This window comes from Ursus maritimus, unplaced genomic scaffold (assembly GCF_017311325.1).
Source record: "Ursus maritimus isolate PB19 unplaced genomic scaffold, ASM1731132v1 scaffold_5, whole genome shotgun sequence".
NCBI lineage: Eukaryota > Metazoa > Chordata > Mammalia > Carnivora > Ursidae > Ursus > Ursus maritimus.
Window position 1 is genome coordinate 80,526,317 of NW_024426663.1, and position 27,672 is coordinate 80,553,988.

General features: G+C 44.3%; 1 protein-coding gene across 1 annotated transcript; it reads right to left on the minus strand.

The window, feature by feature from the left end:
* Positions 1–3,633: 3,633 nt before the first annotated feature.
* BTNL9 (butyrophilin like 9) lies at positions 3,634–27,672 on the minus strand. Its single transcript, XM_008683720.2, has 11 exons — positions 27,521–27,672; positions 23,609–23,743; positions 21,666–22,013; positions 20,045–20,326; positions 14,530–14,658; positions 14,306–14,338; positions 13,980–14,000; positions 8,143–8,163; positions 7,884–7,910; positions 5,298–5,324; positions 3,634–4,394 (listed from the first exon to the last, which is right to left on the minus strand). The coding sequence occupies exons 2-11, from the start codon at positions 23,718–23,720 to the stop codon at positions 3,769–3,771; spliced, it is 1,626 nt and encodes a 541-aa protein (XP_008681942.2). The 5' UTR covers positions 23,721–23,743; positions 27,521–27,672; the 3' UTR covers positions 3,634–3,768.

Here is a 27,672-nt window from a genome sequence, read left to right on the forward strand (position 1 = left end):
ATACCATGTCCTATTTTTAGAAACTTTCAAGAGAGCCATGGGGTTTGGAAGGAGGCTTGGGTTTCTACTCTGAATATCCTGGCCTTTTGGGGGGCCTCCAGCATGGCCTTAATGGTTCACAAAACATGCAGCTGAATGTCTAAGATCCCTGGGCTTCCCCATTATTTAAAAGCACCAGTAGAGCTATCAGCTATTTAAAAAATAATTTAACTTGCCTTTTGTATCAGCTATATGCTTGTTTCTCTTATTTAATGTATAAAAACAATCAAAGGAATAGATAATCATTGAATACAGTCAAGGAACATATTTTTAATGTTATCATATAACATTTGTGAGTAGGACCCCAAAACATTTGCACACTAATGCAAATGATTATAGAAAACCAACCTTTCCTGAATAGCATACATGGTATGTTAACAAGCTTATAATTTTTTAAACTTTTTATTTTAATTCCAGTTGGTAATATAGTGTTATATTAGTTTCAGGTGTACAAGATAGTGATCCAACAATTCATACATCACCAGGTACTCCTCACAAGTGCCCTCCTTAATCCCCATCACCTATTTCACCCATCCTATCAACCCTCTCCCCTCTGGTAACCATCAGTTTGTTCTCTATAATTAAGGTCTCTCTCTTGGTTTGTCTCTTTTTATTCCCCCTTTGCTCATTTGTTTCTTAAATTCCATATATGAGCGAAATCATGTGGTATTTGTCTTTCTCTGACTTATTTCACTTAGCATTTTTAAGTTTTTATTTTATTATTTTAAAAAAAATTTTTTAAAGTTTTTATTTAAAGTCCAGTTAGTTAACATACAGGGTAACATTAGTTTCAGGTGTACAATATAGTGATTCAAGACTTCTACACAACAGTGGTGCTCATCACAGCAAGTGCCCTCCTTAATCCCCATTACCTGTTTAACCAACACCCCTCCCACCCCAGTAACCACCAGTTTGTTCTCTATAATTAAGACTCTGTTTCTTGGTTTATCTTTTTTCCTTTGTTCATTTGTTTTGTTTCTTAAACTCCTCACGTGAATGAAATCATATGTTATTTGTCTTTCTCTGACTTATTTCCCTTAGCATATTACTCTCTAGCTCTATCCATGTCATTGCAAATGGCAAGAATTCATTTTGTATGGCTGAGTAATATTCCATTGTACATATATACCACCTCTTCTTTTTTTTAAAGATTTTATTTATTTATTTGACAGCCAGCCAGCGAGAGAGGGAACACAAGCATGGGGAGTGGGAGAGGAAGAAGCAGGCTCCTAGTGGAAGAGCCTGATGTGGGGCTCGATCCCACAACGCCGGGATCACGCCCTGAGCCGAAGGCAGATGCTTAACAACTGCGCCACCCAGGCGCCCCATACCACCTCTTCTTTATCCATTCATCAACTGATGGACATTTAGGTTCCTTCCATATCTTGGTTATTGTAAATAATGGTACAATAAAATTGGGGGCACAGGTATCCCTTTGAATTTGTGTTCTTGCATTCTTTGGGCAAATAGTAGTGCCATTGCTGGATCATAAGGTAGTTCTATTTTTAAGTTTTTTTAAGTTTTTGAGGAACCTCCATACTGCTTTCCAGAGTGGCTGCACCAGTTTGCATTTCCCGCAACAGTGTAAGAGGGTTCCCCTTTCTCTGCATCCTTGCCAACACCTGTTTCCTGTGTTGTTCATTTTAGCCATTCTGACAGGCGTGAGGTGATATCTCTCTGTAGTTTTGATTTGCATTTCCCTGATGATAACTAACGTTTAGCATTTTTCATGTGTCTGTTGGCCATCTGCATGTCTCCTTTGGAAAAATGTCTCTTCATGTCTTTTGCCCATTTTTTAACAGGATTATTTGGAGTTTTTTGGGTGTTGACTTTTATAAGTTCTTTCTAGATTTTGGATACTAACCATTTCTCAGATATGTCATTTGCAAATATCTTTTCCCATTCAGTAGGTTGCCTTTTTAGCTTTGTTGATTACTTCCTTCACTGTGCAGAAACTTCTTATCAGGATGAAGTCCCAATAGTTTATTTTTGCTTTTGTTTCCCTTGCCTCCAGAGACTTCTCTAGTAAGAAGTCGCTGTGGCCAGTGTCAAAGAAGTTACTGCCTGTGTTCTCCTCTAGGATTTTGATGGCTTCCTGCTCAAATTTAGGTCTCTCAACCATTTTGAGTTTATTTTTGTGTGAGGTTTAAGAAAATGGTCCAGTTTCATTCTTTTCATGTTGCTGTCCAGTTTTCCCACCACCATGTGTTGAAGAGACTGTCTTTTTTCCATTGGATATTCTTTCCTGCTTTGTGGAAGATTAACTGACCACATAGGTGTGGGTCCGCAGTCGGTGACTGAACTTAATCTCCAGCCTCTTTTCGCTGTCTGAGTTCAGGGGTGGGTTGGGAGGGGGGGCTAAATTTCAACCTTTCAATCACATACTTGGTTCCCCTGAAAACCAGCTCCGCCCTTAGGGGGCTTTCCAGAAGTCATTTCATTAACATAAATGAGGTGTGGTTGAAAGGGGTTTGTTATGAGTATCAAAAGACACCTGACAGCTCTTGTCACTTAGGAAATTCTAAGGGTTTTAGGAGTTCTGTGCCAGAATCTAAGTGGAAAACCATTATACTTCTCATTAATCATAATCACACCTATCTTGTATTTTCCCTGCCTCAGCCCTGGAGTTTACCACTTCTCAAAGGAGCCTTGGTTCCTTCTAGTGGAAAATAGGACTGAAAACTAAGTTCTGGATGCTAGGTGTGCTCATTGGAACTGCAGTGTTATTGTCCTTAAGTTGTCAAAACTGACAGAGGCAGGAACCATATGTGTGCACACACAAATCTATCTATCTACCTCTCTATTGTGTGTGTGCGTGTGCTCCATCTATCTGTACACTGTAAAAACTGTGAGTTCACAGAGCTACTCTTTCATTTTCTTCTTTCCTCCTTCTGTATTTCTGTATTTCATCTCTGACTGAAAAACCTCTCAGCATCTGTTCGGAATTTTCTATTCCCTGTTGATGAGTTCTTATCATTATTCAACCTTGTCATGACTCATTTGAAAGTTCAAATTGTCCCATAACTGGTCAGTCGAACCTCTTCACCCTGGTTCCTATGACCCCATCAGTTTCTGAGCACATCTGAACACAAGATGTTATAGATTCACCTGTACTTTCTCTGCTCCAACCCTGAAATCAGCCATTTCTCCAAGTTCATTTCGGTGGGAAATGACATTTAAAACTCAGATCTAAGCCCTAAGTGAACTCACTGCTTATGAGATGTCATTGTTTCTAGACATTTTAGAGCTAGAATACATATACAGAAAGTATTTAAAAAATACAAGTTAACCGATACCTCTTATCCAACCCAGTAAGGTTTCCCACCATCATTTCCACTTTCCCATTTCTTTCTGGTCTCCCACAGTACACACTGTGGCTCCCAACAACATGACTTTATTGTTCCTCCTTTGCTTAGTCCTGCCATACACACAAACGACAAACGAGCTTTGGATTTCCCTCTTTTCATTAAAGAAAATCATATATATATATATATATATACACATTATATATATATACATTATGTATATATACGTATATACATAATGTATATATATGCACATATCTGTAGGCAAAGTTTCCTCTTTTTGTTTGTTTCTGCTGTGCTAGTCATGAGCCTTTGCTGACCATTTTGGTGATGTTTCCTCCACTCTAGAGGAAGTGGGAGAGCAAATCCCAGCCAGGGATCCAGGAAGCTGCCAAGGACCCAGACCTAAAGGCAAAAGAGTGCCTCACCACAGGCCCAGGGTGGGATCTGAGGGCTCATAGGGCTGTAACCAGGCATCAAGCTCATTCTCTTCAAGGATGCATGTCCTTCTAAGAGGCAATGGGCAGATGGTGAGGGGATCTGGGTGTGCACCACCGTCGTGAGCTCTGGGCCTGAAATACGCACAGAGCGTCCCTGAGAAGGTATCGGTGAAGGTGAAGATGTGGGAGCCGTCTGACACATTGAAGAAGGACAGCTTTCCTGCCTCCCAATCCAGGAAGATGCCCACACGCCGAGGTGGCACACGCAGGGTGAGCGCAATGCGGTGTGGGTCCAGGATGAAGTACTCACAGCGGTTCCACAGCCCCATCACCCAGTAGCCATTGGCTGGGCTTAGGTGCACTGGCCCCACGCGCGGCGCTGAGGCCAGACACACACCCAGGAACCAGCGGCTGCGCCTGCCCACATGCACTTCCCAGTAGTGGCGGCCAGCCGAGAAGCGCTGACAGCTCAGCACACAGGTCTGCTCAGAGAACCACTGGAGGTCCCCCACCACAGCACCAGGCACTGCGGTGCAGGAAGACACACTCTTGCCATCCTCGGAGACTTCCAGGCTGCGGTGTGCCGAGGCTGGATCAAGGGTTACGTCCACTGTGCAGAGGCACAGGGTTAGTGCCTGGGAAGAGCTGTTCTGGGCCCTGCCTGCCCGCTTCCCCAACAGGTAAACCTCTAGTGCTCCTGGTGGTCACTCCCACCCCGGAAACCACCCCTGTGTACTGAAGCAGCTTGCAAGGCACTTCTGAGCACCTGAAAGCCATAAGAAGAATCATATTTCTTTCCTGAGCTAGAAGTTTCCTAAATACCATACTAGGTGCCATGGAGAGTGGAGATAGAAAACAAGGTAGATTTGTCGGGATGGAGGCGGGCTCATTTCTCCCAATTCCTGGTCAAGGGGAAGGGGCTCCAGGTTGGTTCAATTCCTCATTGATGCCACCACCCTGTGTGACCTTGAGATCATCATGTGAGCTCTGAGCCTCAGTTTTACAGAATGTTAGGATTTTAAAACTGAAAGGGACCTCTGAGATCATCCAGTCTAGTGCCCTGCCCTCCAACCACCCACCCCTCAAAGCATACCCATTTGATAAATGGGAACCCTGAGGCTCTCTTCTGTCCAATGAGAGGTGCTTACACACTGGCCCTAGCAGCCTTCCTGCCAGATGGAAACAAATCTAGTAAAACCCAGAAAGTAATGTGCGTTTAGGAGGAGGTGTGTGCACACAAAAAAAGTGCATGTATGAGTGTAATCAGATGTGTGCATGCAAGCATGTATGTGTGCATGTGAGCACATGCAGGCATGTATGTGTGCATGCGTGCACATGCAGGCATGTGTGTCATGTTGTGTATGTGCAAAAGTAAGCTTATGCATTTGTGTGTGTAGGCTCCATACTTGGTTCCTGGACAGATCCTTCCTCTAATCTCAGATCTCTCCACCTTCCTTCTGTTTAAGATCCAACCAACCCCAGACACAAATCACAGTCCCTTGACTTCAGTTACCTGCATATTGTTGGGCTTCTCTCCACTCTGAAACCAAACAGAAGGGAAAAAGAGACTCAAAGATCTGGGTCAGTAACTCTGCAACCTTGAGGGAGGTTCAAAATGCATGAGGAATGCTATAAACCCAATGAGCTCATTCCCACCATGACAGCTAGCTGGAGTCCAGGCTGGTCTGGGTTCACAATGGCATTTCTCTGGGAATTTAGGATTAGATAAGTGGCTGGTGTCAGTGCTGGCTTATACCAAACCTGCATGCAACCTAACCTTGTACTGAAAAAGGCAGGAGAACAAAGCATGTGGGAAAGAGAACCAATACAGGTGGCCAGGATGCCATGAAGGTTGCACAAGAAGTTTTAATGTCTGACCAGCAGGCTCAGTCTGAGGAAGCTTGGTTGAGCATGGTTCATGTCCTAAAATGTCCTTTAGATATCCTATAGATATCCTATTTTGCCTCCTTTCTTAACATGAACCATTCTGAGTGGATTTCTGTTTTATTTTATCTTACTATGCTTTACAACAGAGAGATCAACAAGTCACAAAAGAGCAAAAGTAATAGAAATTTCCAGAGCGCCATAAATTTATAGCAAGGCCTCTAAATTCTGGGTTTACATCAGAATAACCAGTAGTTATTCTTGCATAGAATAACTCAATTCTATAAAGATGTTGATTCCTTCTAAATTTATCTATAAATTCAAAGCAATCCCATGCAAAACTGCTTTTGGATTTTTTTAAGGAATTTTGTAAATGTATCCTAAAATTTAAAATGGACCTAAAAAGGTCCATCCACTTTTAAAAGGAAGCAGAAATGGAGGGAAACTTGTACTTTTGGGGACTATAAAAGCCATAACAGCGAAAACAATGAAGTAATAGGTGGTCAATAGATAGATCCCTCTACACATGAGAACCAAATATGAAATCACAGACGGTGTAGTAGATAGCACTGGGAAAACTGCCTCACCATATGAAGAAAAATTGCTGTATTCTCACATAACACCAAATAAAATGGCAAATTTCAGATGGATTAAAGACATACACACAACACATGTAAAATGAATAGAAGAAAGTGGAAGAGAATATCTTTATGACCTAAGCATGAGGAAGGTTTTCTTTAACAGAACTTCAAAAACACATGCCATAAGGTACAAATTTGATGAATATATATCTGTATAAGGATATTAATCCCTCATTGGTATTAAACACTGTGAATTCCTTCTTCTAGTCTGTCACTTGCTATTAGCAGCTATGTCCTTGGTTTCCCATTGAAAAGAAACCATTAATTTTGATAAAATCTAATTCTCCAAATTTTTACCTAATGACTTGTGTTTTTGAAACTTGTTGATGTGTGTATATGTATGTGTGTGTGTATATGTGTCTATATATATATAATATATATGTCTATATATATAAATATATATATAAATTTTATATTATATATATAATTTCCCCTTGAACTGATAAAAGAAAAGATAGCAGTCTCATACTAAAAACATCCAAAAGGGGCACCTGGGTGGCTCAGTTAGTTAAACTTCTGACTCTTGATCTCAGCTCAGTCTTGATCTCAGGGTCGTGAGTTTGAGCCCTACACTGGGCTCCACACTGGGCATGGAGTCTACTTTAAAAAAAATGGCCAAAGGACATGAACTGGCAATATTCAAAAGAGGAAATCCCAAAAGTCAATTAGCATATGAAGAGATGCCCAAACTTAGTGTTCAGAGGAGAACAGACTGAAAGAACAATGAGCAATCACTCACCCGCATCGACTGGCTAACTCAGAAAGTGGCTTATATGGGATGTGGGCACATGGAGTCTCCCTGCACTGCCAATGGCAGGATGATGACCCTGACTTTGGGGGATCCCTCTATCCCACTTAGTGACATATCCCCATGGGCCAGCAATTCCCTGCCTGGGTGTACATCCCAGAGAAATCTCCACATAAAGCCAGAAAGTGACACATCCGAGGCTATTCACTCAGCGTTGTGTGTGGAGGTGTGGAGTTAGAGGCAGGCTGGATGTTATTTGAAGAACATGGCTGGCCAAAATGGAGTGCACTGCAGCAAGGAGACACAGACTAGATAACGTGGCAGGGAGGGATACTAAAACACAGTAATGAGTGAGGAAAGCAAGGAATAGCACAAGACTGTAAACATCATTTACAGAAACGAAAATGCTTGGGCACAAAGCCGAAATTCACCTTTTGTAAGAATACATACAAAATAAAGCTACACATCAGACTGTTTGCTTTAGGTGGAGAATAGAGGAAGGGATAGGGAAAATTATTTACATATAGAGTAACATGCCCACTCTAGACCCTCAAGTCATTCTTTGAGGGTGGGTGCCAGGATCTAGGTCATTCTGATGTGCAACCAGAATTGGCACCAATGGTTTATAGCATGCTTACACCTCAGAACAATAGAAAAGTAAATAGAAAAGTAAAATTTGAATATAACTTCTACTAGGTGACATACATTAATACATGCCATGTGCCTGTGAAAGAAACCAGAATGAAGTATGGTTGGTTAGTCAGAGTGAGTGACTGGCATGTTGAGATGTAAAGTAGACAATGGGAGGGAGACGAGCTTCACTCACCAGCCTGGCCTTCAGCCCTTCTCCAGTCTGAAGCAGCCACGGAAAAACAGAATTAGAACACCAGGTCAGTGCTGCTTCCCCGCTCCCCCATTGCATTTTGCACCCACACTTGCCCTTCTCCCCTTTCTCCTGCCACCCACATGGCTATCAGGGTTCCATCCTGAGCATCATACCTGGTTGGAAAAAGAGAAGAACATACATGGCAAATCAGATGCTAAAAGGTGGACAAGAAGAAATAATCTGAAGAAGGGTCACTTACCAAGCTCTGTCTGAAGCTTCCCTGTAAGCAAAACACACAGAGAAGACATCAGTCTTTGGGTGAGGGGAACCACCTTCCCAAGGCAGCTGGTCACTGGGAGGAGGTTCCTTTGTCTTAAACCACTGCTCACCCCAATCCCATCTTAGTCTCTGTACCACCCATCTGCATGATTCTTAGGCCTCATCCTATTCTTTACCCTAAGGCAGAAATCTGCACAGGGCTAGAAAAGGAAAACAGGTCCTGGTACTGAGGGGCCTCTTCCCAGGGCTCGTGTCTAGTTTGAAAGGCTACTGTTCATTTGCCCTGAAATTGGAAACTTTTCCTGGGGAGGAGGTCCTTCATAAATTCAGGCCCTGAGCACAACCTGTGTAAACCTCAGGGTCACTTACTGTGTGCATTATTTAAAGGACTGGGAGGACATCACACTCAATTACTTCCCCTGGCCAGTCTGGCCAGACATTAAGACTTTGATATTTTGTCAGTAGGAATGCATTCTATGCATTCTATGCATTTGACTTTTCCACCTTATGTCTTGTTTTTCTTTTTAATTTACTTTTTAAATTTTTAATATTTTAATATTTTATTTACTTATTTGAGAGACAGAGAGATAGCAAGAGATAGAGCACGAGCAGGGGAGAGAGGCAGAAGCAAGCTCCCCACTGAGCAGCAAGCCCAACATGGGGCTCGATCCCAGGACCCTGGGATCATGACCCGAGCCGAAGGCAAATGCTTAACCAACCGAGCCACCCAGGCACCCCTCTTATGTCTTGTTTTAAAATTAAATCATTCTGGCTAGAGGCTTGGGAAGACAGTGGAGTAGGAGGACCCTGAGTTCACCCCTTCCCATGTTTTCAACTAGATTTCATCCACATCCAAGCCTGGCAGAGAGATTTGAAGACTGGCAGAAAAAATTCCACAACTAAACATACAGACAAAACTGCTTCTGAAAGGTTAGGATGGTTGGAAAGGTGGAGAAAACAGAGAAATGGGCCCTCACACTAGGGAGCTCACACAGGGAAGACTGATCCCCATAACACTTGGCTTTAAACACCAGAGGGGCTGAATTCTGTGAGTTTATAAAACCAGTAGGACTTGGAGCCTGGTGCTTTAAAAGTCAGCTGATTTAGCACTGGGTGAGGCTGGAGGGCAAGTAATAGCTAGGTCACTGCCTTTAAGGAGACAGCAGCCTGCACAGAGAGGCAACATAAAAATGGCAGTTTACACAATACTGGGGGCAAATGGGAGACAGATCTGTCCATAATAATTTTGGAGCATGTTAGGGGACTTCAAAAATGAAGGAGCTGGCAGGCACTATTTTCCTCTCCTGACCGCCCCCCACCCCAGGATAAACACAGAGCCACCCGTGGGAGGTTGGGGCTGCACAGACACTTGCTACCTAACCCGTTAGCAGTGTGCCATGCCCACAAGTTCTCCTGAGGACTAGCCCACACTAAGCCTGCTAGCTTTGACTGTGGGTTCAGGGGAAATATTGTTAAAGCCACACCACCCCTAGCCATGAACTCGCAACCATCATTGTGCACCAGCCCCAGCTGTGCCCAGCCATCCTCAGGCTCTGCACCCAGCCTCATGACCCCAGGAGCTCCAGCACACAGCCACCAGCCACTGCAGCACTTCAGGGAGTCCAACATAGGGCCAGTGACCCAACACAGATTTTGCTAGCACTGCAACCCCACTCCTAAGTTCCCCAGCAGGCACACCCCATCAGAGCTGGCCTGCCTGGGTCCTACTAACACCACAGAGAGCAAACACAGCCCACAACAGCCCACAACAGGCAGAGGGTCACTGCAGATGGCTACACTGAAAGGAAAAGTGACTCAGACACAACAGCAGGGTGTAAGCAACACACATAAAATATTCTCCTGAATTGCCAGGTGTGGTAAACAGTGGACAATGTACTGCAGGGCACTCCAGAACCTCTTCTTTATAAAGTGGTTACTTCCAAGGGCAGAAAACACAGCTGACTTTTATGACACACAGAAACACACACAGAAAGGCAGACAAAATGAGGAGACAGAGAAATTTATCACAAATGAAAGAACAGAACAAGACCAAGGCAGAGATCTAAGCAAAACAGATATAAGTAACATGCCTGACTGAAAATTTAAAGCAATGATTCTAAGGAACTCACTGGACTTGAGAAAAGACTGGAAGACATGATAAAACTCTTAACACAGAGAAGGAAAAACATAGCAGAGATAAAGAGCACAATAAATGAAATGAAAACACGTTTGATGGAATGAACAGCAGGCTGGAAGAAGCAGAAGAATAAATTAGTGACCTGGAAGATAGAGTAATGGAAAGCAAACAAGCTGAACAAAAGAGAGAGAAAAGGATTATGCAAAATGAGAACAGACTTAGGGAACTCAGTAACTGCTTCAAACATAATAACATTCGTATTACAGGAGTCCCAGAACAAGAAGAGAGAGAAAAGAAGATATAACACTTGTAAATACTTATGTACCCCAAATAGGAGCACTCAAATACATTAAACAGTTAATAACAAACATAAAGGAACTAATCAACAATAATACAATAATAGTAGGGGACTTTAACACCCTACTTACAGCAATGGACAGCTCATCGAAACAGAAAATCAAGTAGAAAACAATGGCTTTGAATGACACAGTGGAACAGATGGATTTAATAGATATATTCAGAATATTTCATCCTAAAACAGCAGAATACACATTCTTTACAAATGCACATGGAACCTTTTCCAGAATAGGTCACATACTGGGTCACAAATCAGGCCTGAACAATTCAAGATCCAAGTCACACCATGCAACTTTTCTGACCACAATGCTATGAAACTAGAAGTCAACCAGAAGAAAAAGTCTGGAAAGACCACAAATACATGGAAGTTAAAAAAAAAAAAAAAAAAAGCTACTGAACAATGAATGTATCAACCAAAGAAGAAACAAAAAAGATACACGGAAACAAATGAAAATGAAACCACAATGGTCCAAACCTTTGGGATGCAGCAAAAGCAGTCCTAAGAGGCAAATATATAGCAATACAGGCCTACCTCAAGGAGCAAGAAAAAGCTCAAATAAACATCCCGACCTTGCACCTAGAGGACCTAGAAAAAGAACAACCAAAAAAACTAAAACCATCAGAAGGAAGGAAATAATTAAGATGAGAGTAGAAATAAATGATATAGAAACTACAAAAACAATAGAACAGATCAATGAAACCAGGAGCTATTCTTTGAAAAAATCAATAAAATGTATAGCCCTCTAGCTACTCTTATCAAGAAAAAAGAGAAAGGACTCAAATAAATAAAATCACAAATGGGGAGGAAATAACAACCCACACCACAGAAATACAATCATAAGAGAATGTTATGAAAAACTATAGACCAACAAATCGAACAATCTAGAAGAAATGGATAAATTCCTGGAAATATATAAAATATGAAACCTAAATGGCAAGAAATGGAAAACTTGAACAAACTAATAACCAGCAAAGAAATTGAAATGGTAATCAAAAAACTCCCAACATATCAAAATCACAATGAGATACCACCTCACACCAGTCAGAATGGCTAAAATTAACAGGCCGGGAAATAGCATATATTGGCAAAGATGCAGAGAAAAGGGAAACCTCTTACACTGTTGGTGGGAAAGCCAACTGGTAAAACCACTCTGGAAAACAGTATGAAGTTTCCCCAAAAAGTTAAAAATAGAACTACCGTATGACCCAGCAATTGCACTACTTAGTATTTATCCAAAAGATACATAGTGATTCTAAGGGGCACATGCACTCCAATGTTTGTAGCAGCAATGTCCACAGTAGCCAAACTATGGAAAGAGCTAAGATGTCCATCAACAGATGAATGGATAAAGAAGAGGTGGTATACACACACACACACACACACACACAACACACACACACACACACACTCTGGAATATTACTCAGCCATCAAAAAGAATGAGATCTTACAATTAGCAATGATGTGGATGGAACTAGAGGGTATTATGCTAAGTGAAATGTCTGTCGGAGAAAGACAAATACCATATGATTTCACTCATATGTGGAATTTAAGAAACAAAACAGAGGAACATAAGGGAAGGGAAGGAAAAATAAAATAAGACAAAATCAGAGAGGGAGACAAACCATAAGTGACTCTTAACTATAGGAAACAAACTGAGGGCTGCCGGAGGGCAGGTGGCTGGGCGGATGGGGTAACTAGGTGATGGTCATTAAGGATGGCACTTGATGGAAGGAGCACTTGGTTTTATATGCAACTGATGAATCACTGCTCTCTACCTCTGAAACTAATAATACACTCTATGTTAATTAATTAATTAATTAATTGCACCCAATAGTGCAATGGCTGGATCATAGGGTAGCTCAATTTTTAACTTTTTAAGGGACCTCCACACTGTTTTCCAAAGTGGCTGTACCAACTTGCATTCCCACCACACGTTTGCTTTATTGGTGGGAATGCAAACTGATACAGCCACTCCTGAAAACAGTATGGTGGTTCCTCAAAATGTTTAAAAATAGAAGTACCTTATGATCCAGCAATGGCACTACTGGATATTTACACAAAGAATACAAGAAAACTAATTGAAGGGGATACATGTACCCCGATGTTTATAGCAGCATTATTTACAATAGCTAAGATATGGGAGCAGCCCAAGTGTACATCGATTGATGAATGGATAAACAAGATGTGGTATATACATACAATGGACTATTACTCAGCCATAAAAAATGAAATCTTGCCATTTGCAACATCATGGATGGAACCAGAGACTAGAGAGTACTATGCTAAGGGAAATGACTCAGCAGAGATAGACAAATACCATATGATTCCATTCATGTGGAATTTAAGAAACAAAACAAGCAAGCAAAGGGAAATATATATATAGAGAGAGACAGACAGACAGAGAGAAATAAAGAAACTGACTCTTAATTATAGAGAACAAAGTGACGGTTACCAGAGGGGAGGTGGGTGGGAGGATGGGTTAAATAGGTGATAGGGATTAAGGAGTGCACCTGTCTATATGAGCACAGGGTGATGTATGGAAGTGTGGAATCACTATATTGTACATGTAAAACGAATATTACACTGTATGTTAACTAACGAACTAAAATAAAAACTTAAAAAAAGTAATCCCTTATGGGAAAGGCAGCACTGTACACTAATTTAGACTATGGTGTTAATTACTTTTTATATTTGACCTTCCGTAGGACTAGGTGGACTACAAGACAAGCTTCTCTAACCTCATAATTTCATCTGGAGTTTTACTGGGGCATATAAGGTGGTTCTCGAAGTCTTCCCCCCCCCGCCCCACCTGCCCCCATGGTAGCTTTTTCCTCCATGCCCCCTTTCCTTTGGCTTTACTCTCCCTTCCTCTGTACAGACACACACAGCCCATGGTTTCAACGTCTTGAGGCCCCTGGGGAGAAAAGCGAACCTGATAAATGAGTCACACTTTGGTGCAAATTAAAGGTGCCTTCCTTACCAGTGGCATTCGCATTAAAAAGAGAAAGATATCCTGGGAAGATGAACCAGTGGGAGTAAATGTTTAATGGTGGAATTGTAAACAAATCATAGAATGTGCAGGAAAGGGGCAGGCCGGGTTTGTCGGAGGATATGAAGTCAGACCTCCTCGGCAGCTGCGGGTGAATCACGTGGGAGTGGAGAGGTGGGAGGTGCAGAAGGATGCATTTAGAATTAGGTGGTTGCCATCCATCGCTCTCTCCACTGGGAGCCTAAAAGCTACTGAACACTTTCCATAGCGCACGCACCGGGTTACCCCACTAGTCCGCAGCCAGCACTGGGGGCGTGGTACCCAGAACTTACCCAGTTCTGCTGAGAGTCTCTCTGGAGAAGAAACGAAGAAAAGAGGAAAATCTCAATTGATGAACACTGAGGGCTCACTTCCCTAAAGTGCACAGACGGCCCCGGTGCGTTCTGGGGAACCAGGACCGGCTGCAAGCGTTGGAGGAGGGGGCTCCGCGGCAGGGGAAGGGGCAAAGCAAACCTCCACCACGCTGCGTTTCTGTCCTGCTCCCAAGAGCCCCGGGGTCTGAAGCGCTTGCCTCCCCGACCCAGCAAATTCCCCCTCCCCCCACCACTTTCTGCTACTTAGGGAAGCGGGCAAAGAGTGCGCCTCGGTCCCTGCTTACCTTTGTCCTTCTCAGCCTGCTTCCTCAGCTTTTCTGAAAGGTCGAAGGAAGGGGAGCGTACGTGAGGGCGAGTGGTCGCCCTTCCTTTCCACGTCCCACCCCAGCCACGCGTTTCCGCAAGACGGCGCCTCTTGGGTGCCCCCTCCGCCTGCAGCACAGTCTTCCCAGCAAAGCCGGCGCCAGGCGGGAGATCCCCTCACCCCCACCCCCAGCCTGCCCTGTACCTTGGCACCTCCGTTGCTTCTGAAAGAAGTACAGCGCCAGCGTCAGGAGGAGAGCCAGGAGGAGCGGCAGTCCCACCAGAGTCCCGAGGAAAGCCCTCTTCCAAGGGGAGCTTCCAGGTAAAAATGCGTCTGGAAAACACCTCACAGGGAGTTGTTTCGCTCTAGGCCATTAAACCCTTCAGTGACAAGCCTATGCTGGACCCAGCGTGCAGGAAATCCTTCCAAGTTGGCAGGCGTTAAACCTCGTGGGCAGCACCATAGCAATCTGTAAAATGGGCAGGAGAGGCGGGCCGCCCGGGCGCTCTCCGCAGGGAGAGACCCTGAGGAATAGTGGTGGACTCGAACTTGCTTAGCAGCAACGGGAAAATGCAAACTGAAGGGTAGGGAAGGAAGGGGCTGATGGACCCCAGCCTCTCCCCCAGCGTTTGAACCACGGCCCTGCCCCCCAAACTTCTCCCCACAATTGTCCTATTTCTGAAGAACACGAAAATCAAAGGTGTTGGTAACCGAAAACCAGTGAATTATTGCTCTCTACCCCCACTGTCAAACCCACAAGTCATTTTCCTCACTTTTTTTTTTGAAAAATTAAAACTACCTTTATATTTATGCAGAAAATTCTGAAAACAAATCCTAGTAGAACAAACAAATCGACCAATGTTTCAGGATACAAAATCAAAATACAAACATCAGTTCTGAGTTTGTTGCATTAACAACAACTTAAAAATAATTTTTTTCAAATACCAGTTACATATTATCAAAAATCTTAAAATATTTCAGAAGAAATTTATGATAGGTGACCTATCATTTTCCTGCTTTTGCAAACACCTGCTTCTGCTTCTCATCACACCGTTGGAAGAATTGGCTCAGGCTTTGCCCTAAGGCGGGATGTGGCCCAGGCCCCCTCCGACAGGGGCGAGTCTTGGCCAAGAGATACACATAAAATGGAAAGTAACCTTTTAGAAACTCTCGCAGCAATTTAATTTAATAATCTGGTGTCTGTTGAAGATTATTATTTTAAAAGTGGTGGCTTTATCTCAGTGGTCTTTTTAAAAATATTTTTTTTCTTTTTTATTGTAGTAAAATATATAACATAAGATCTACCGTCTTAACCATTTTTAAAGGTACAATTCAATGGCATTAAGTTACTTTCACATTGTTGTGAATCATCATCACCATCCATTTTCAGAACTCTTTTGGTCTTCCCAAGCTGACATTCTACCCATTAAACACTAAGTCCCCATTTCCTGCTCCCTACCTACCTCAGTCTCCAGCAACTGGCAACTTCTATTCTACTTTCCATCTTTATGAATTTGACTATTCTAGGTACCTCCCTATGTAAGTGAATCAAACAATATCTGTCCTTTGGTGTCTGGCTAATTTCACTTGGCGTTATGTGTTTTCTTTTTCAATTTAATTTTTCTAGGAATGCATTTTTATTGACTTGTGCAAAAGTATTGGGCCACAAGGGCCCTTCACTACAGATGGTTTGCAAAGCTCTGAAGTTAAGAGCAAGGGCTCTGGGTTCAGTGCCTCCCAGACATGTTACCCTCGACCTTGTCCCTTTGTTCCAGATTCTCCTGCCTCCTTCCTGCTCCCCAGTGGCCATACAGGTTCCCATTCCCATGGCAGGAACTTAGCATTTGCTGTTTCCTCTACCTGAATGTGCATCTCACAGATACCCCTCTGACCCACATCTTCTCTTGAAAAGGATAAATGCAAATCAAAAAAGGAAGAATTGGATTTGGAAAGAGACTTCCCTCTTTTTCCCTTTTCTTAGAACATTTGCTTCACAAAACTAAAACAATCCTTTCTCTATCCCTTTGAGATATATGTAAATGTTTTAGAAAGCTAAATAAACTCTTGCCAACTTTACAATCCAGGGATGTTTTTCTTAAAGAGTTTGGAGCCATTTCTTTGAAATGTAAACATCAAGGAGAAAATGTCCTTATGTCCTCTCTCATGGGGGCTTAAGGTGCCTGGCTCCAAGTTGTGATTATATGCTTGTCATAGAGATATAAGATGTTTAATTTTTCCTTTGGATAACACAATTAGCTAACCCAAATGGCCACCCCAATGACACAGTAAATTTTGAATGAACTGTGTGTGACATGTGGTGTTGTTGAGTCCTCTTATCCAACGACAAGTTATCATTTAGAAGGGTCAGATTTCTTTGTGTTATCATACAATTGACCCTTGAACAACACAGATTTGAACTGCAAGTCCACATAGATGTATATTTTTATATGAATACAGTACTGTAAATGTATTTTCCCCTTCTTATGATTTTCTTTTTTTAAAGTTTTTATTTTAATTCCAGTTAGTTAAAATATTGTGTAATATCAGTTTCAGGTGTACAATACAGTGATTCAACACTTCCATAAATCACCCTGTGCTCATCACTATAAGTGCCCTCATTAATCCCCATCCCCTGTTTAACCCATCTCCCCTCTTAACCATCAGCTTGTTCTCTACGGTTGAGAGGTTGTTTCTTGGTTTTTACTCTCTTCCTCTCTCTTATTTTTTCCCTTGGCTCATTTGTTGTTTCTTAAATTCCACATGTGAGTGAAATCATATGGTATTTGTCTTTCTTGAACTTATTTTGCTTAGCATAATACTCTCTAGCTCCATCCATGATGTTGCAAATGGCAAGATTTCATTCTTTTTATGGCTGAATAATATTCCATTGTGTGTGTGTTTGTGTGTGTGTCCATCTGGTCCAGTGTGTCATTCAAAGCCATTGTTTCCTTGTTGATTTTCTGTTTAGATGATCTGTCTGTTGCTGTAAGTGGGGGATTAATGCCCTCTACTCTTATTGTATTATTATCAATGAGTTCTTTCATGTTTATTATTAATCATTCATCTATTTGTGTGCTCCTATGTTGGGTACATAAATATTTACAATTGTTATATCATCTTGTTGAATAGACCCCTTTATAATTGTGCAGTGTCCTTTGTCTCTTTTTACAGTCTTTGTTTTACAGTCTCTTTTCCAATGTAAATATCATCATTGCTCCGGTTTTCTTTTGACATCCATTTGCATGATAAATGTTTCTTTATCCCCTCACTTTCAATCTGCAGGTGTCTTTAGGTCTAAAATGGATCTCTTGTAGGCAGCATATAGATGGGTCTTGTTTTTTTATCCATTCTGTCACCCTATGTCTTTTGATTGGAACGTTTGGTCCATCTACATTCCATCTCACTTATTGTGCCCTCTGCTGTGTTTTTCCTTATCTCTGTGTTGAGGGTCTCAGTCATGTCCTCCAATCTCTTCTCAAGTCCAGTGAGTAATCATGAACATGCTTAAAATTCTCTATCATACATGTTACTTACAGCTGTTTCCCTTAGATCTCTACCCTGGCCTTATCTCGTTCTCTCATTTGTGATACATTTCTCTGCCTCCTCATTTTGTCTGCCTCTCGGTGTCTATTTCTGTGTGCTAAGAATGCTTTCTGCTTTTGAAAGTAGTGACTTTATGAAGAGTAGGTCCTGGAGTGCCATGCAGTATACTGTCCCCTGTCTACCAGGAACTGGCACTTTAGCAAAGCATCCTGTGTGTTTTACTTACGCCTTGCTGTTGTGACTGAGTCACTTTTCCTTTCAGTGTAGTTGTCTACCCTCACTCTTTTCCTGTGGTGGCTGTGCTTGCTCTCTGTGATGTTAGTGGGACCCAAGCATGCTAGCTCTAAGGGGGTGTTCCCACTGGGGAACTTGGGAGTGTGGTGGTGGTCTTAGCAATATTTGCGTTGGGCCACTAGTCCAATGCCAGATCTCCTAAAGCACTATGGTGGCTGGGGGCTCTTGCCAGGCTGGTGGGGGTACAAGGTTGGTCGCAGTGCTCAATGATGGCTGGGTGAGGCTGGGCCTGGCATGTGATGGTGGCTGGTGGTGCATGGCTGGGCACTGCACTGCAGCTGGGGCAGCTATGCACCTATTGGTTGGGCAGGGTGCATGTGCAGCTTTTACAAAATTTGCCCTGATCTCTGGGTCAAGACTATAAGGGTCTGTGTAGCCCCACCTCCCGCAGGGGGCTCTGTGTTTATGCTCAGGCTGGGGGAGGAAAATGGTGCCTTCCAGCTCCCTTGTTTTTAGAGAAGTCTCCCAACACTCTCTGAAATCAGTATGAACAGATCTGACTCCCGTTTACCCCAGCTTTGTGTAAACTCCCTTTTTTTATGTTGCCTCTCTGTGCAGGTGCTGTCTCTCTAAAGGCGGTGACCCAGCTGTCACTCACCCTGCCAGCTCGCTCAGTGCTGACTCCGCTGACTTTTAAAGCTCCAGGCTCCAAATCCCACTATTTTTACAAACTTACAGAAGGCACCCTGTGTAGTTTCTAATGACAAACATTATGGGAAATAGTCTTCCCTGTGTGAACTCCTGGGTGTGAGAGCCCATTTTTCTGCCCTCTCTGTGCACACAGCCTCCCTCTGCCTTTTCGACCTTCCTAAACTTTCAGTTGCAGCTTCTTCTCTATATTGAGCTGTGAGTTTGCTCTGCCAGTCTTCGGATTGCTCTCTGGTTTATTGACTTGGATGTGGATGATCTCTCGTTGTGCATGTGGGAAGGGGTGTGTTCAGGGTCCTCCTACTCCACCGTTTTCCCAAGATCCTCTCTCCCTTATGGTTTTTTTAAAATAACATTTTCTTTTCTCTAGCTTACCTGATTGTAAGAATACAGCATATAATACATATGCAAAATCTGTGTTATTTATGTTAGCAGTCAACAGTATATTATTAGCAGTTAAGTTTTTGGGAGTCAAAAGTTATCTGTGGATTTTCAAATGCTCAGGGCAAAGGGTAGTGAGCACCCTTAACCCCCTGAATTGTTCAAGGGCCAACTGTAATATAACTATTGATTTGTACCAATGTGAAGAATGGCCCATAGGTTAGGTTTATCCTCAAGACTTAAAACAACTAGTCATGAACATCAAACCCTTCAGTGTGCGCCTCATGATAAGGCTGTGGTCCCAGATAATGGCCTCACACTTCAACTCATTGCCTAACTATTTTCTTTCCTAACCTACCACTTTTAAATCACATGCACACCCTACCACACCTCAGCACCCTTCCCTGCGTTGTTTTTCTGTACAGCACCTAACATCTTCTAGTCTTACGATATAATTTACTCTTTTGTTTGTGTTTCCCCCACAGGAATGTGAACCTGAGGGCAAGGGTTTGGGGCACATTACTTATAAATATTGTTTGGGGGATGAAATCAGGAACACATGGGCTCTCATGATGACCTCTAATGCGTTGTTTCTGGGGTTTAGGGCAGAGCCTTTGGTGCACAATGTTGATTCCCTGGGGCCTCCCCGGCATACTGTATGGGTGAGTGGTAAACTGTTGTACTCTCAGGAGGCTCCTGATATCCAAAGTGCTGACTTTTCAGGTGTCAAGGTCAGTCCACCCCAGAGACAACCAGACCCCAGTACCATTGTGCCCTTTTAGATGGTCTTTGGAAAAATGCACATGGAGGACATGGTGGATAGGAAGATGAGGGTTAGTCAGCATCTACTAACCTGCTATCTGGATGGTGAACTCTTTCTTCTGGAACAGGAGGGAGTTCTGGATGGAGCAAGACACATTGCTGTGGGCACCCCCTTGGACAACCACAGATGTTTCCAGATTGAACAGGCCCCGGGCATCCTGGACAATGGCTTCCATCTCTGGAGGCAGGCACTGTCCTTTATGATCTTTCCACTGAGCCTGGGGTTTGGGGTACCAGCCACTGGAGCTGCACTTCAGCTGAACGCCTCCCTTCTTGAAGCCCTCAAGGGAGATGTGAGGGTCTGAGCCCAGCCCTGGGAGAGGCAAGAAGAGTGGAAAAGATCAGGCTCCCTCCCAGAAGTTCAAGCCACCATACAACGTCTGCAGTCATTATAAGTTATCACAAACTGTGACTGCTCTTAACATACATGTGGGCTCATGGCCCCCAACTGTGGGCTATAAATGACAGTCTAAATTGATGGTGGCAGGTGGGGCATGGGGACAGTATTACCCATGAGGGACATTTGGAAATATTGCGGGGGCCATTTAGCCAAAAAGGGCTCCTGGCATTTAGTCATATTATGCAAGAGACAGTCTCCTGAAGTAAAGAAAAATCCAACCCGAAATTTCCATAGATTGTCCTCTGTCCTCTCTCTTGAATCCCACCAGAGTTCAGGTCCCTGTGTCACACACACACACCTTCATCTCCCCATCCTGTGGAGCTAACTTCATATTTCGAATATGCAAAACATTGATATGCTTAAAGAGCAATACTATAAAAAACGTACATCACGAAAGCCGCAGACCTTTCTCCATCCTTTCCATTCCTGGCTTCCTCCTCTCCCTTAGGTAACCAATTTCATCAGTTCCTAGTGTATCCTTCCTGTGTTCCTTCTGTGCAACGTTTCTTTTTTCTTACACAAAAGTTTACATACTATAGAACCTCGTTTGCACCTTGCTTTTTTTCTCTTGCCTACATCCTAGAAATCACTCCACGTCAGTTCTTAGAGCACCTCCCCATGTTTTCAGGGGCATAGTGAGGCTCACCCCATTGCATGATGGACCATACTCAACACCTTTGCTTAGATATTTAGGTATTCCACTGTTGTACAATTACAGATGATACTACAAAGATTAAACTTCTATGCACGCCCTTTTCACATTGGAGCTGTAGGTAGCTTATCTTCAGGGTCAACTCCTAGAGGTGGGGCTGCAGTTCAAACGGTAGCTGTATAGGCAGTCCTGTTAGCTGTTGCCAAAGTCCCGTGCCCTGGAGCTTTGCTTTGCTTTCCATCACCAGGGTACGAAGCAGAAGGTCTGCTTCCCCACAGCTCCACCAACGGTGTATATGGTCAAACTGTTGAGTTTTTGCCAATCTCAGAGGTAAAAAATGGCATCTCAGTGTAGCTTTAATTTGCCTTTTTTTCAGGATGGGTAAGGGTGATCCTCTTTTTATGTGTTTAAGGGCCATTTGTGTATCTTTTTTGTGAACATTTATTTTGTGCATTCTGTAATGAATCTTCCTTTCTAATAGTTTTTTTTTTTTTTAGTTAGATATGTTTTCCCTTTTACTGTGTTTCTCTGTCTACCCTTGAGCAAAGCGGCTCTGTCCAAATGGACCTCTTACTCTGTCTCTTTGGCCAGGTCACATACCTGCTACCTCTAGCTCCCAGACCGCTTCCTTGGAGAAGTTGCTGGAGAGGAAACGGCATCCGTACAGGCCCTCATCATCAGGAACGATGCCATGGAGCTGCAGGTTCACGCTGCCATCCATGATATCATCCTTGATGAGTCTGGTCCTGTTCTGGAACTGTGCCATTTGCTGGCTGTAGAGCTCTTGCCGCCCCTGGTACAGGTGCACCACATCAGAGGTCTGACTCCGGAACCAGCGGATCTCCATGTCCTCGGCATCCAGGTATGGGGACAGATGGCACGAGAACTCCACCTCTTCCCCCACAAGTGCCAGGATGGGCTCTCCAGGGCCTACTACCCTGACCTCCTCTAGGACGAGAAACCAGAATGACAGCGGAAATCAGCTCTCATCCAAGGTAAGTTCTTATCACATTCCTTTGCAGCTCAGAAATCTACAGTAAACCATTCAGGTGACAAAAGACACTTTGCAAGACAATTGGCTTCTTGAACCAGAAATTGTCATGAAGATGCCAGGTTAAAATATACCCAAGGGATATTACAACCAGATACAATGTGTGGTGTTGGACTAGTAATTGGTTTGAATCAACCAGCTGCAAATATTGTTTTGGGGACAGTTACATAAATATGGCCAGAACATTAAATGAAAAGGAATCTTTGACCAAAAACAAAAACAAGTTTCAAAATAATATGTACACTATTCTCTTATTTGATTAAAAAAATGACATGTTTGCTACTGTGTGGTGACTAACATAACATAATAAAAATTTTTTTAAAAATGACGTTTGCATAAAAACATGTGCAGAAAAAAAAAGTCCAAAATGAGATATACCAAATAGTTGATGGTGGTAATTTCTGCATGATGAGAATAGATGTTTTCTTGTTTTATCCTTGTCTGATTTTCTAATTTTTTTATAATGCACATGTACAGTTTCTGTAACAACAAAGTGTATTAACGTAATCTATGGGGGCTCCTTGCTTCATGGGTTTTTCTATCTAAAGGCCGAATCTTGTCTTAGAGATCTTTATTTATTAGAATTTTTTATTTCATCATCCTATTAAATGATGCCTCCACATGGCCCCTCTATGCCCTGTTTTCTGCAGTTCCCATGAGAGTTGCTATTCCCGTTGCAGACCCTTTGCACATGCTGTTTTCTGCCATTCGGGATGCCCTCACTCCTCTTTCTGGCTTCACCTTTTCTTGTACCTCCTTTTCTTCCTTGAAGCTCAGCTAAAACCCTTTTCCAAAGCTCCCCCTTCATGGATTCCTCCCATCCTTCACTTTGCTCATGGAACATGGCTGTGCTTTTATTGTTGTTCACTGCATTTGAGACACCTTGCTGCCCACTGAGTATAGCCCCAACACCCTCCCTACCAGCTTCCTTTTCCAGGTTCCCTCAGGCTGTCTCTTCCCCCACACTTGATGCCTGGCCCTCTTCCTGGGGGCATGACCTGCCTCAGTTTACCCTCCATCTGTCATCTTCCTGGAAATTATGTATCCTTCAGGGGTCTACTCAAACAGTACCTCCTCTCTAGGGTTCTTCTTGGCCTTCTGGAAAAAACAAATTTCTCTTGTAGCTGTGCTCACAGATCTTTGGATATGTTTCTCTTGCAGCCATATAGCTGAACAGCTTTTACTTCACATCTGTCCCCCTCCTTTGACCTTCTTGAGGACCTGGGATGTGCCTGGTCATTTTGGTTTCCCTGGCTTCCAGCTCAGGGAATCAGAGAATTGCATTTGCATAATGAATTTATACTCTCTGTTGGCTGCTTCTTTCATGAAGGTCCTTCCTGCCTTTCAGAAGCTACAGCTTCTATGTGGGAGTGGAGCGCCTGACACGGCCTGGCAGTCTGTGGATCTCAGCCCTGGGAGCAGCTGGCAGGAGAGTGGGCAGAAGCTGAGGGGCTCATGGCCTGGCTGGCTGGGCTGCGGGTTTGAAAACTACCTGAGTTCAGCTCTCCGGGCTGGAGGAGAAGAAGGAAATGGGTGAGGAAGAAGACATTGCTGGGCAGAGGAACTCGCTGCGAGAAGTCGGGGAAGACTGGGAAATCCATCATTTCTTCTTGGCGGTGGGGTCCACCTGGAGAGGAACAAAGAGATGCTGGAATGGTTGCAGGAGAGCTGGAACGCAGCCCAGCAGGCCCGATGTCTTTGCTGCTTCATTTTTTTTTTCTTTTTTAATAATAGTTCTTACCACTCCCAGGGCCTGGCTTCTTTTCAACCATAGCTGGATGTGAGAGCTGCTTCTAATTTTACCAGGTGTCCCTGCTGACCTTGCCCAGACTCATGGAGCTGCAAGTGGACAAGGCCAAAGGGTCCCAGAGGAAGCAGCTTCTCGGCTTTGCATTGTTTAGAGCCAGGAATAGAGCCACACATTGTGTGGGGGCTCTGCTAGGTTTCAGCCACTTTCCCCAAACAAAGGGAAATCTATAAGGACTCAGATGTATTTTCGTTCTCCCTGCCCCACTTCCCTTTGGCCTGGAACATAAGGTCCACAAACAGAGGAACAAACACAGAGTTCTGATCTTTCAGAAGTGGGGTGCATGCCTGGCAGCAGCCTGCCAGCTCCCACCACAGCTGAGACACCTTCCTCCAGGCCTGAAGCCTCAGGTGGAGCCTTCAAGAGGTCAGCTGGTGACTGTCCCTATCCCTATAAGACTGTGTCTTCCAGGCCACATTAACAGAGTTGCCCCATCTAGCCATATCCTCCATTAGTGGTCCACTCGACCCATCCCTGGCACAGGCAAGAGCTGTCCCCTTTCAGTCCTAACACCCCCTTGACACCTGTGGTGACATCTCACAGTCTGAGAGCCAGTGAGTATGGGCAACCCATACATCTTGGGATACATTCAAGCCTTTCCACATTTCTCCTCTGTTTAGTGGTGGGACTTTAAGCAGATCCTATAACTGCCTGAACCTAGATTTCTTTGCCTGAACAATGGAAGAAACCAATGCCAATTCAGGGGGTCATTAAGCCTTCCATGGGAGGGCTAGGTGCTCTTTAGTGAATAGAAGCCAGCACCTCCTGCCTCTGCCTCCACCTCCCAAACATCTTGCTCTCCATCTTTTTTTAGAGACTGCACGCTCTCCTTTCACTCCATCACAGCATCCACGAGGAGAAGGCAGACTTCTTCAGCCCCCAGGCTCCCCTTCTCCCTTCTTCTGCCACCCCACCCCTTTGCTTCATTCTCCTTCTCCTGAAAACATGTTCATGGTGTCCTGGCTGCAAAGCCCTACCCACACAGCAATAGCATCAGGGTGTAGATGAAAGACTTTAAAAGCTGCTGGGTCATGTAGCAGAGGAGTGATCAGAGGGGGTGTGCAGGTGAGTTAATGGTGTGTGTGTGGTGGGGGGAAATCCCTGAGCTGGAAGGGCCCAGCCAATGGGAATACAACAGAGAGTGGGCAATGGTCCATGAAGCCAGTGGGCCAGGGGCTGGGGTCCTCCCCTCCTGGAGCTCACATGCAGGTGGGCAGGCAGAGGAGCAAGTTGGAACAGCTCCATTAATGCTTCAAAAGGTGCCCCTCAGCAGGTGAAGGTCAGAGGACTCCCTGGAGGGGTCTCAGCCACTTTGATGGCCAATAGCTGTTGGAATTACTAGTCACACAATAGTCAGCATAAACATAGGCTGTGGGCCGAGGTCTAGGCTCTGGCCAGAGAGTCCAGCCTCTTGCCCTTTTGGCTGATGACAAGAAACGCAGCAAAGGAGCTCCAGAACAGGGAGTCCACCCTGGCTTTGCATTTTCTCTCCCTCTCCGTTTCCTTCTCTTCTCTTTCGTGTCTCAGTATTTTCTTCTGGACCCTGGAAACAGAGCCCATGCAGGCAAAATCCATGATGGTATATCAGCACCTGCTAGGACCTTCCCAAACAAGAAGGGCTCAGAGAGCATTTATGGGTCCATTTAGATCAGTCAGATTTTGAGGAATTAGTCAAGACTTGTGATAGGTGGTAACTCGGGTTCTCCTACCGCACAGTGACAGAGCATCAGACAGGTTCACAGCTGGGTGCCCCACTCTCCCTGAGGTGGGAGGCTGTCACCTCCTGGAGGGCAGTCCGTGTGTTCCAGACCCTGGAGCGACTAGTGGGACCACATTCTCTACTATGATACACCCCTGTGAATGCCTTCACTGAGGCTGCAGTGGAAGGAGGTCATACACACACACACACACACACACACACACACACACACACACACAGGCATATAATATGACTTGAGCACTTACTATCTACCAAGCACTCACCTGTAGCAGAAGTATTTATTATTATTATTATTATTATTATTATTATTATTAGGTCTGAATCACAGACAAGGAAACTGAGGCACAGGGAGGCTAGGCAACTTGCCCGCACATGCAGCCAGGACGTGGTGGACTGGGGGTTTCTCCTAAGCTCTGCGTTCGTGTGGATACTGATTCCTCACCAGCTTTGTCGTGTGTCAGGGCTGGAGGCACCCTCTGTTTTCCCATCCCCCAGAACATGACTCCAGTTAGGGACCACCTGACCACAGACCACAGCACTCACTCTCACAGCATCTCCCATGCACTGAAGAAGCAGACTGAGTCCCCAGGTCTCAGCCACAAGACCAAGCAAGCAAGCATGAGCAACCAACCCACAAATGAATAAAAATCCCAAACTCCCGCTGCTGATAAAACAACTCAAAACTGGAGTCCCTCTCGGACCTTGCCAACAGCATCTTCTTGGACAGGAGGTACATGCCCTGTGGTGCTTTTGTTCCCAATGCACAGGCCTTGAAAGCCTTTAACTTGGAGGGAGACTGGCGATTTCCTGAAGGGACTTCAGAGGGGCTGAACACCTCTTTATGCCCTAAAGGGCCCCCCTCCTGCCCACCGACTGCCTGAAGTCCACCCTTTCTGACCTCACTCTCCAGCTTAAAGGCTCTGAGCCGCACTGGAGTGCAAGTGCCCGTGAGGGGAAACATTTTCAGATCTCAGCTATTCACACCACAGTGTGAATGGATTGCAGACTATTTCTGGTGAGGAGGTTTTGCTGGGGACAGAGTCTGCACACACTGAATACTGGGCGAAGATGGGGAACCCAGGGAGGAGGACAGCCAGAAAGAGGGTGTCAGGCTGGAGCCAGTCTTTGCAGGTGGGACATATTCTCTATACTCTCCTGGGAGACTCTGGGATGTCCCCTGAAGACACACAGAGGAATAAAGGTCACACACACTGATGATGAAGAAAAGCCTCCTCATTCCTCCCAGGGGAAGCTCGTTTCTTTGCATTCTCTCCCTGGCCTCACTTTAATGGCATCCCGGTCTTCTTTCTCTGCATCTCCAATTCCTGAACAACACCTGATGTTCTCTTGCAGCCCCTCAGCTCTTGAGTGTCTCTTTAAAGATTATTCTTTGCTTTCGCCACGTCTGTGAGCTTGGGCTGTGTAGCAGCTGTGTGTTTGTCCTTCTCCCAATCCCGCATCCTAGGCTGTATACCTTGAGAGGTAGAGTACTTTCCCACCTTCTCCCCTCCAGTATCCACTGCAATGTCTTTCCCACCACAAGCTGTCAATTAATTCTCACCGGCTTACTCTGGTTTGATTTCAATTGGCCCACAAGATGATTTCCACCCCTAGTCTCCAAGGTAGATGAACGGCCCCAAGAAGAGACCTCAGGGAGGCTGGAAACGGAATGGGGTCTGTCAGAATCCTACCTCCTCAGGTGAACCTGGCTGAGTGACTATCTCCCCTTAGCCACACTTGAAACAACCCATCCTAAAGCCAGGGTCAGCCTGTAAGGTGATGCCAACCCATCTCATCCAGTCTCCAAAGCCATCATTTTCTGCTTCCCATTTCTGAAAGGTGGAGGTTTAGGCAGGTGTTGAGAACAAGCCACGTACCTGGCAGGTAGCAGCACGGGGTCTGGAATGGCAGATGATTCCTGGTGAGCTCAACTCCCTGCTAAAATGTCTTGGTCCCAGATACTAAAGCCCCCTGGACATGAGCTGGCAGCTGAGTTCAGGGAGCCAACTCATCTGTGACAGAATTACCC

What these genes read in the sequence shown, in the direction of transcription:
- BTNL9 (XM_008683720.2), bottom strand. Translation starts at nt 23,720, where the DNA reads ATGATGGATTTCCCAGTCTTCCCCGACTTCTCGCAGCGAGTTCCTCTG. An exon ending in GCAGGCTGAGAAGGACAAAG is followed by an intron (nt 14,001 to 14,305) that starts GTAAGCAGGGAC and finishes TTTCTTCTCCAG; the next exon opens with AGAGACTCTCAGCAGAACTG. An exon ending in GAAGCTTCAGACAGAGCTTG is followed by an intron (nt 7,911 to 8,142) that starts GTAAGTGACCCT and finishes TGGCTGCTTCAG; the next exon opens with ACTGGAGAAGGGCTGAAGGC.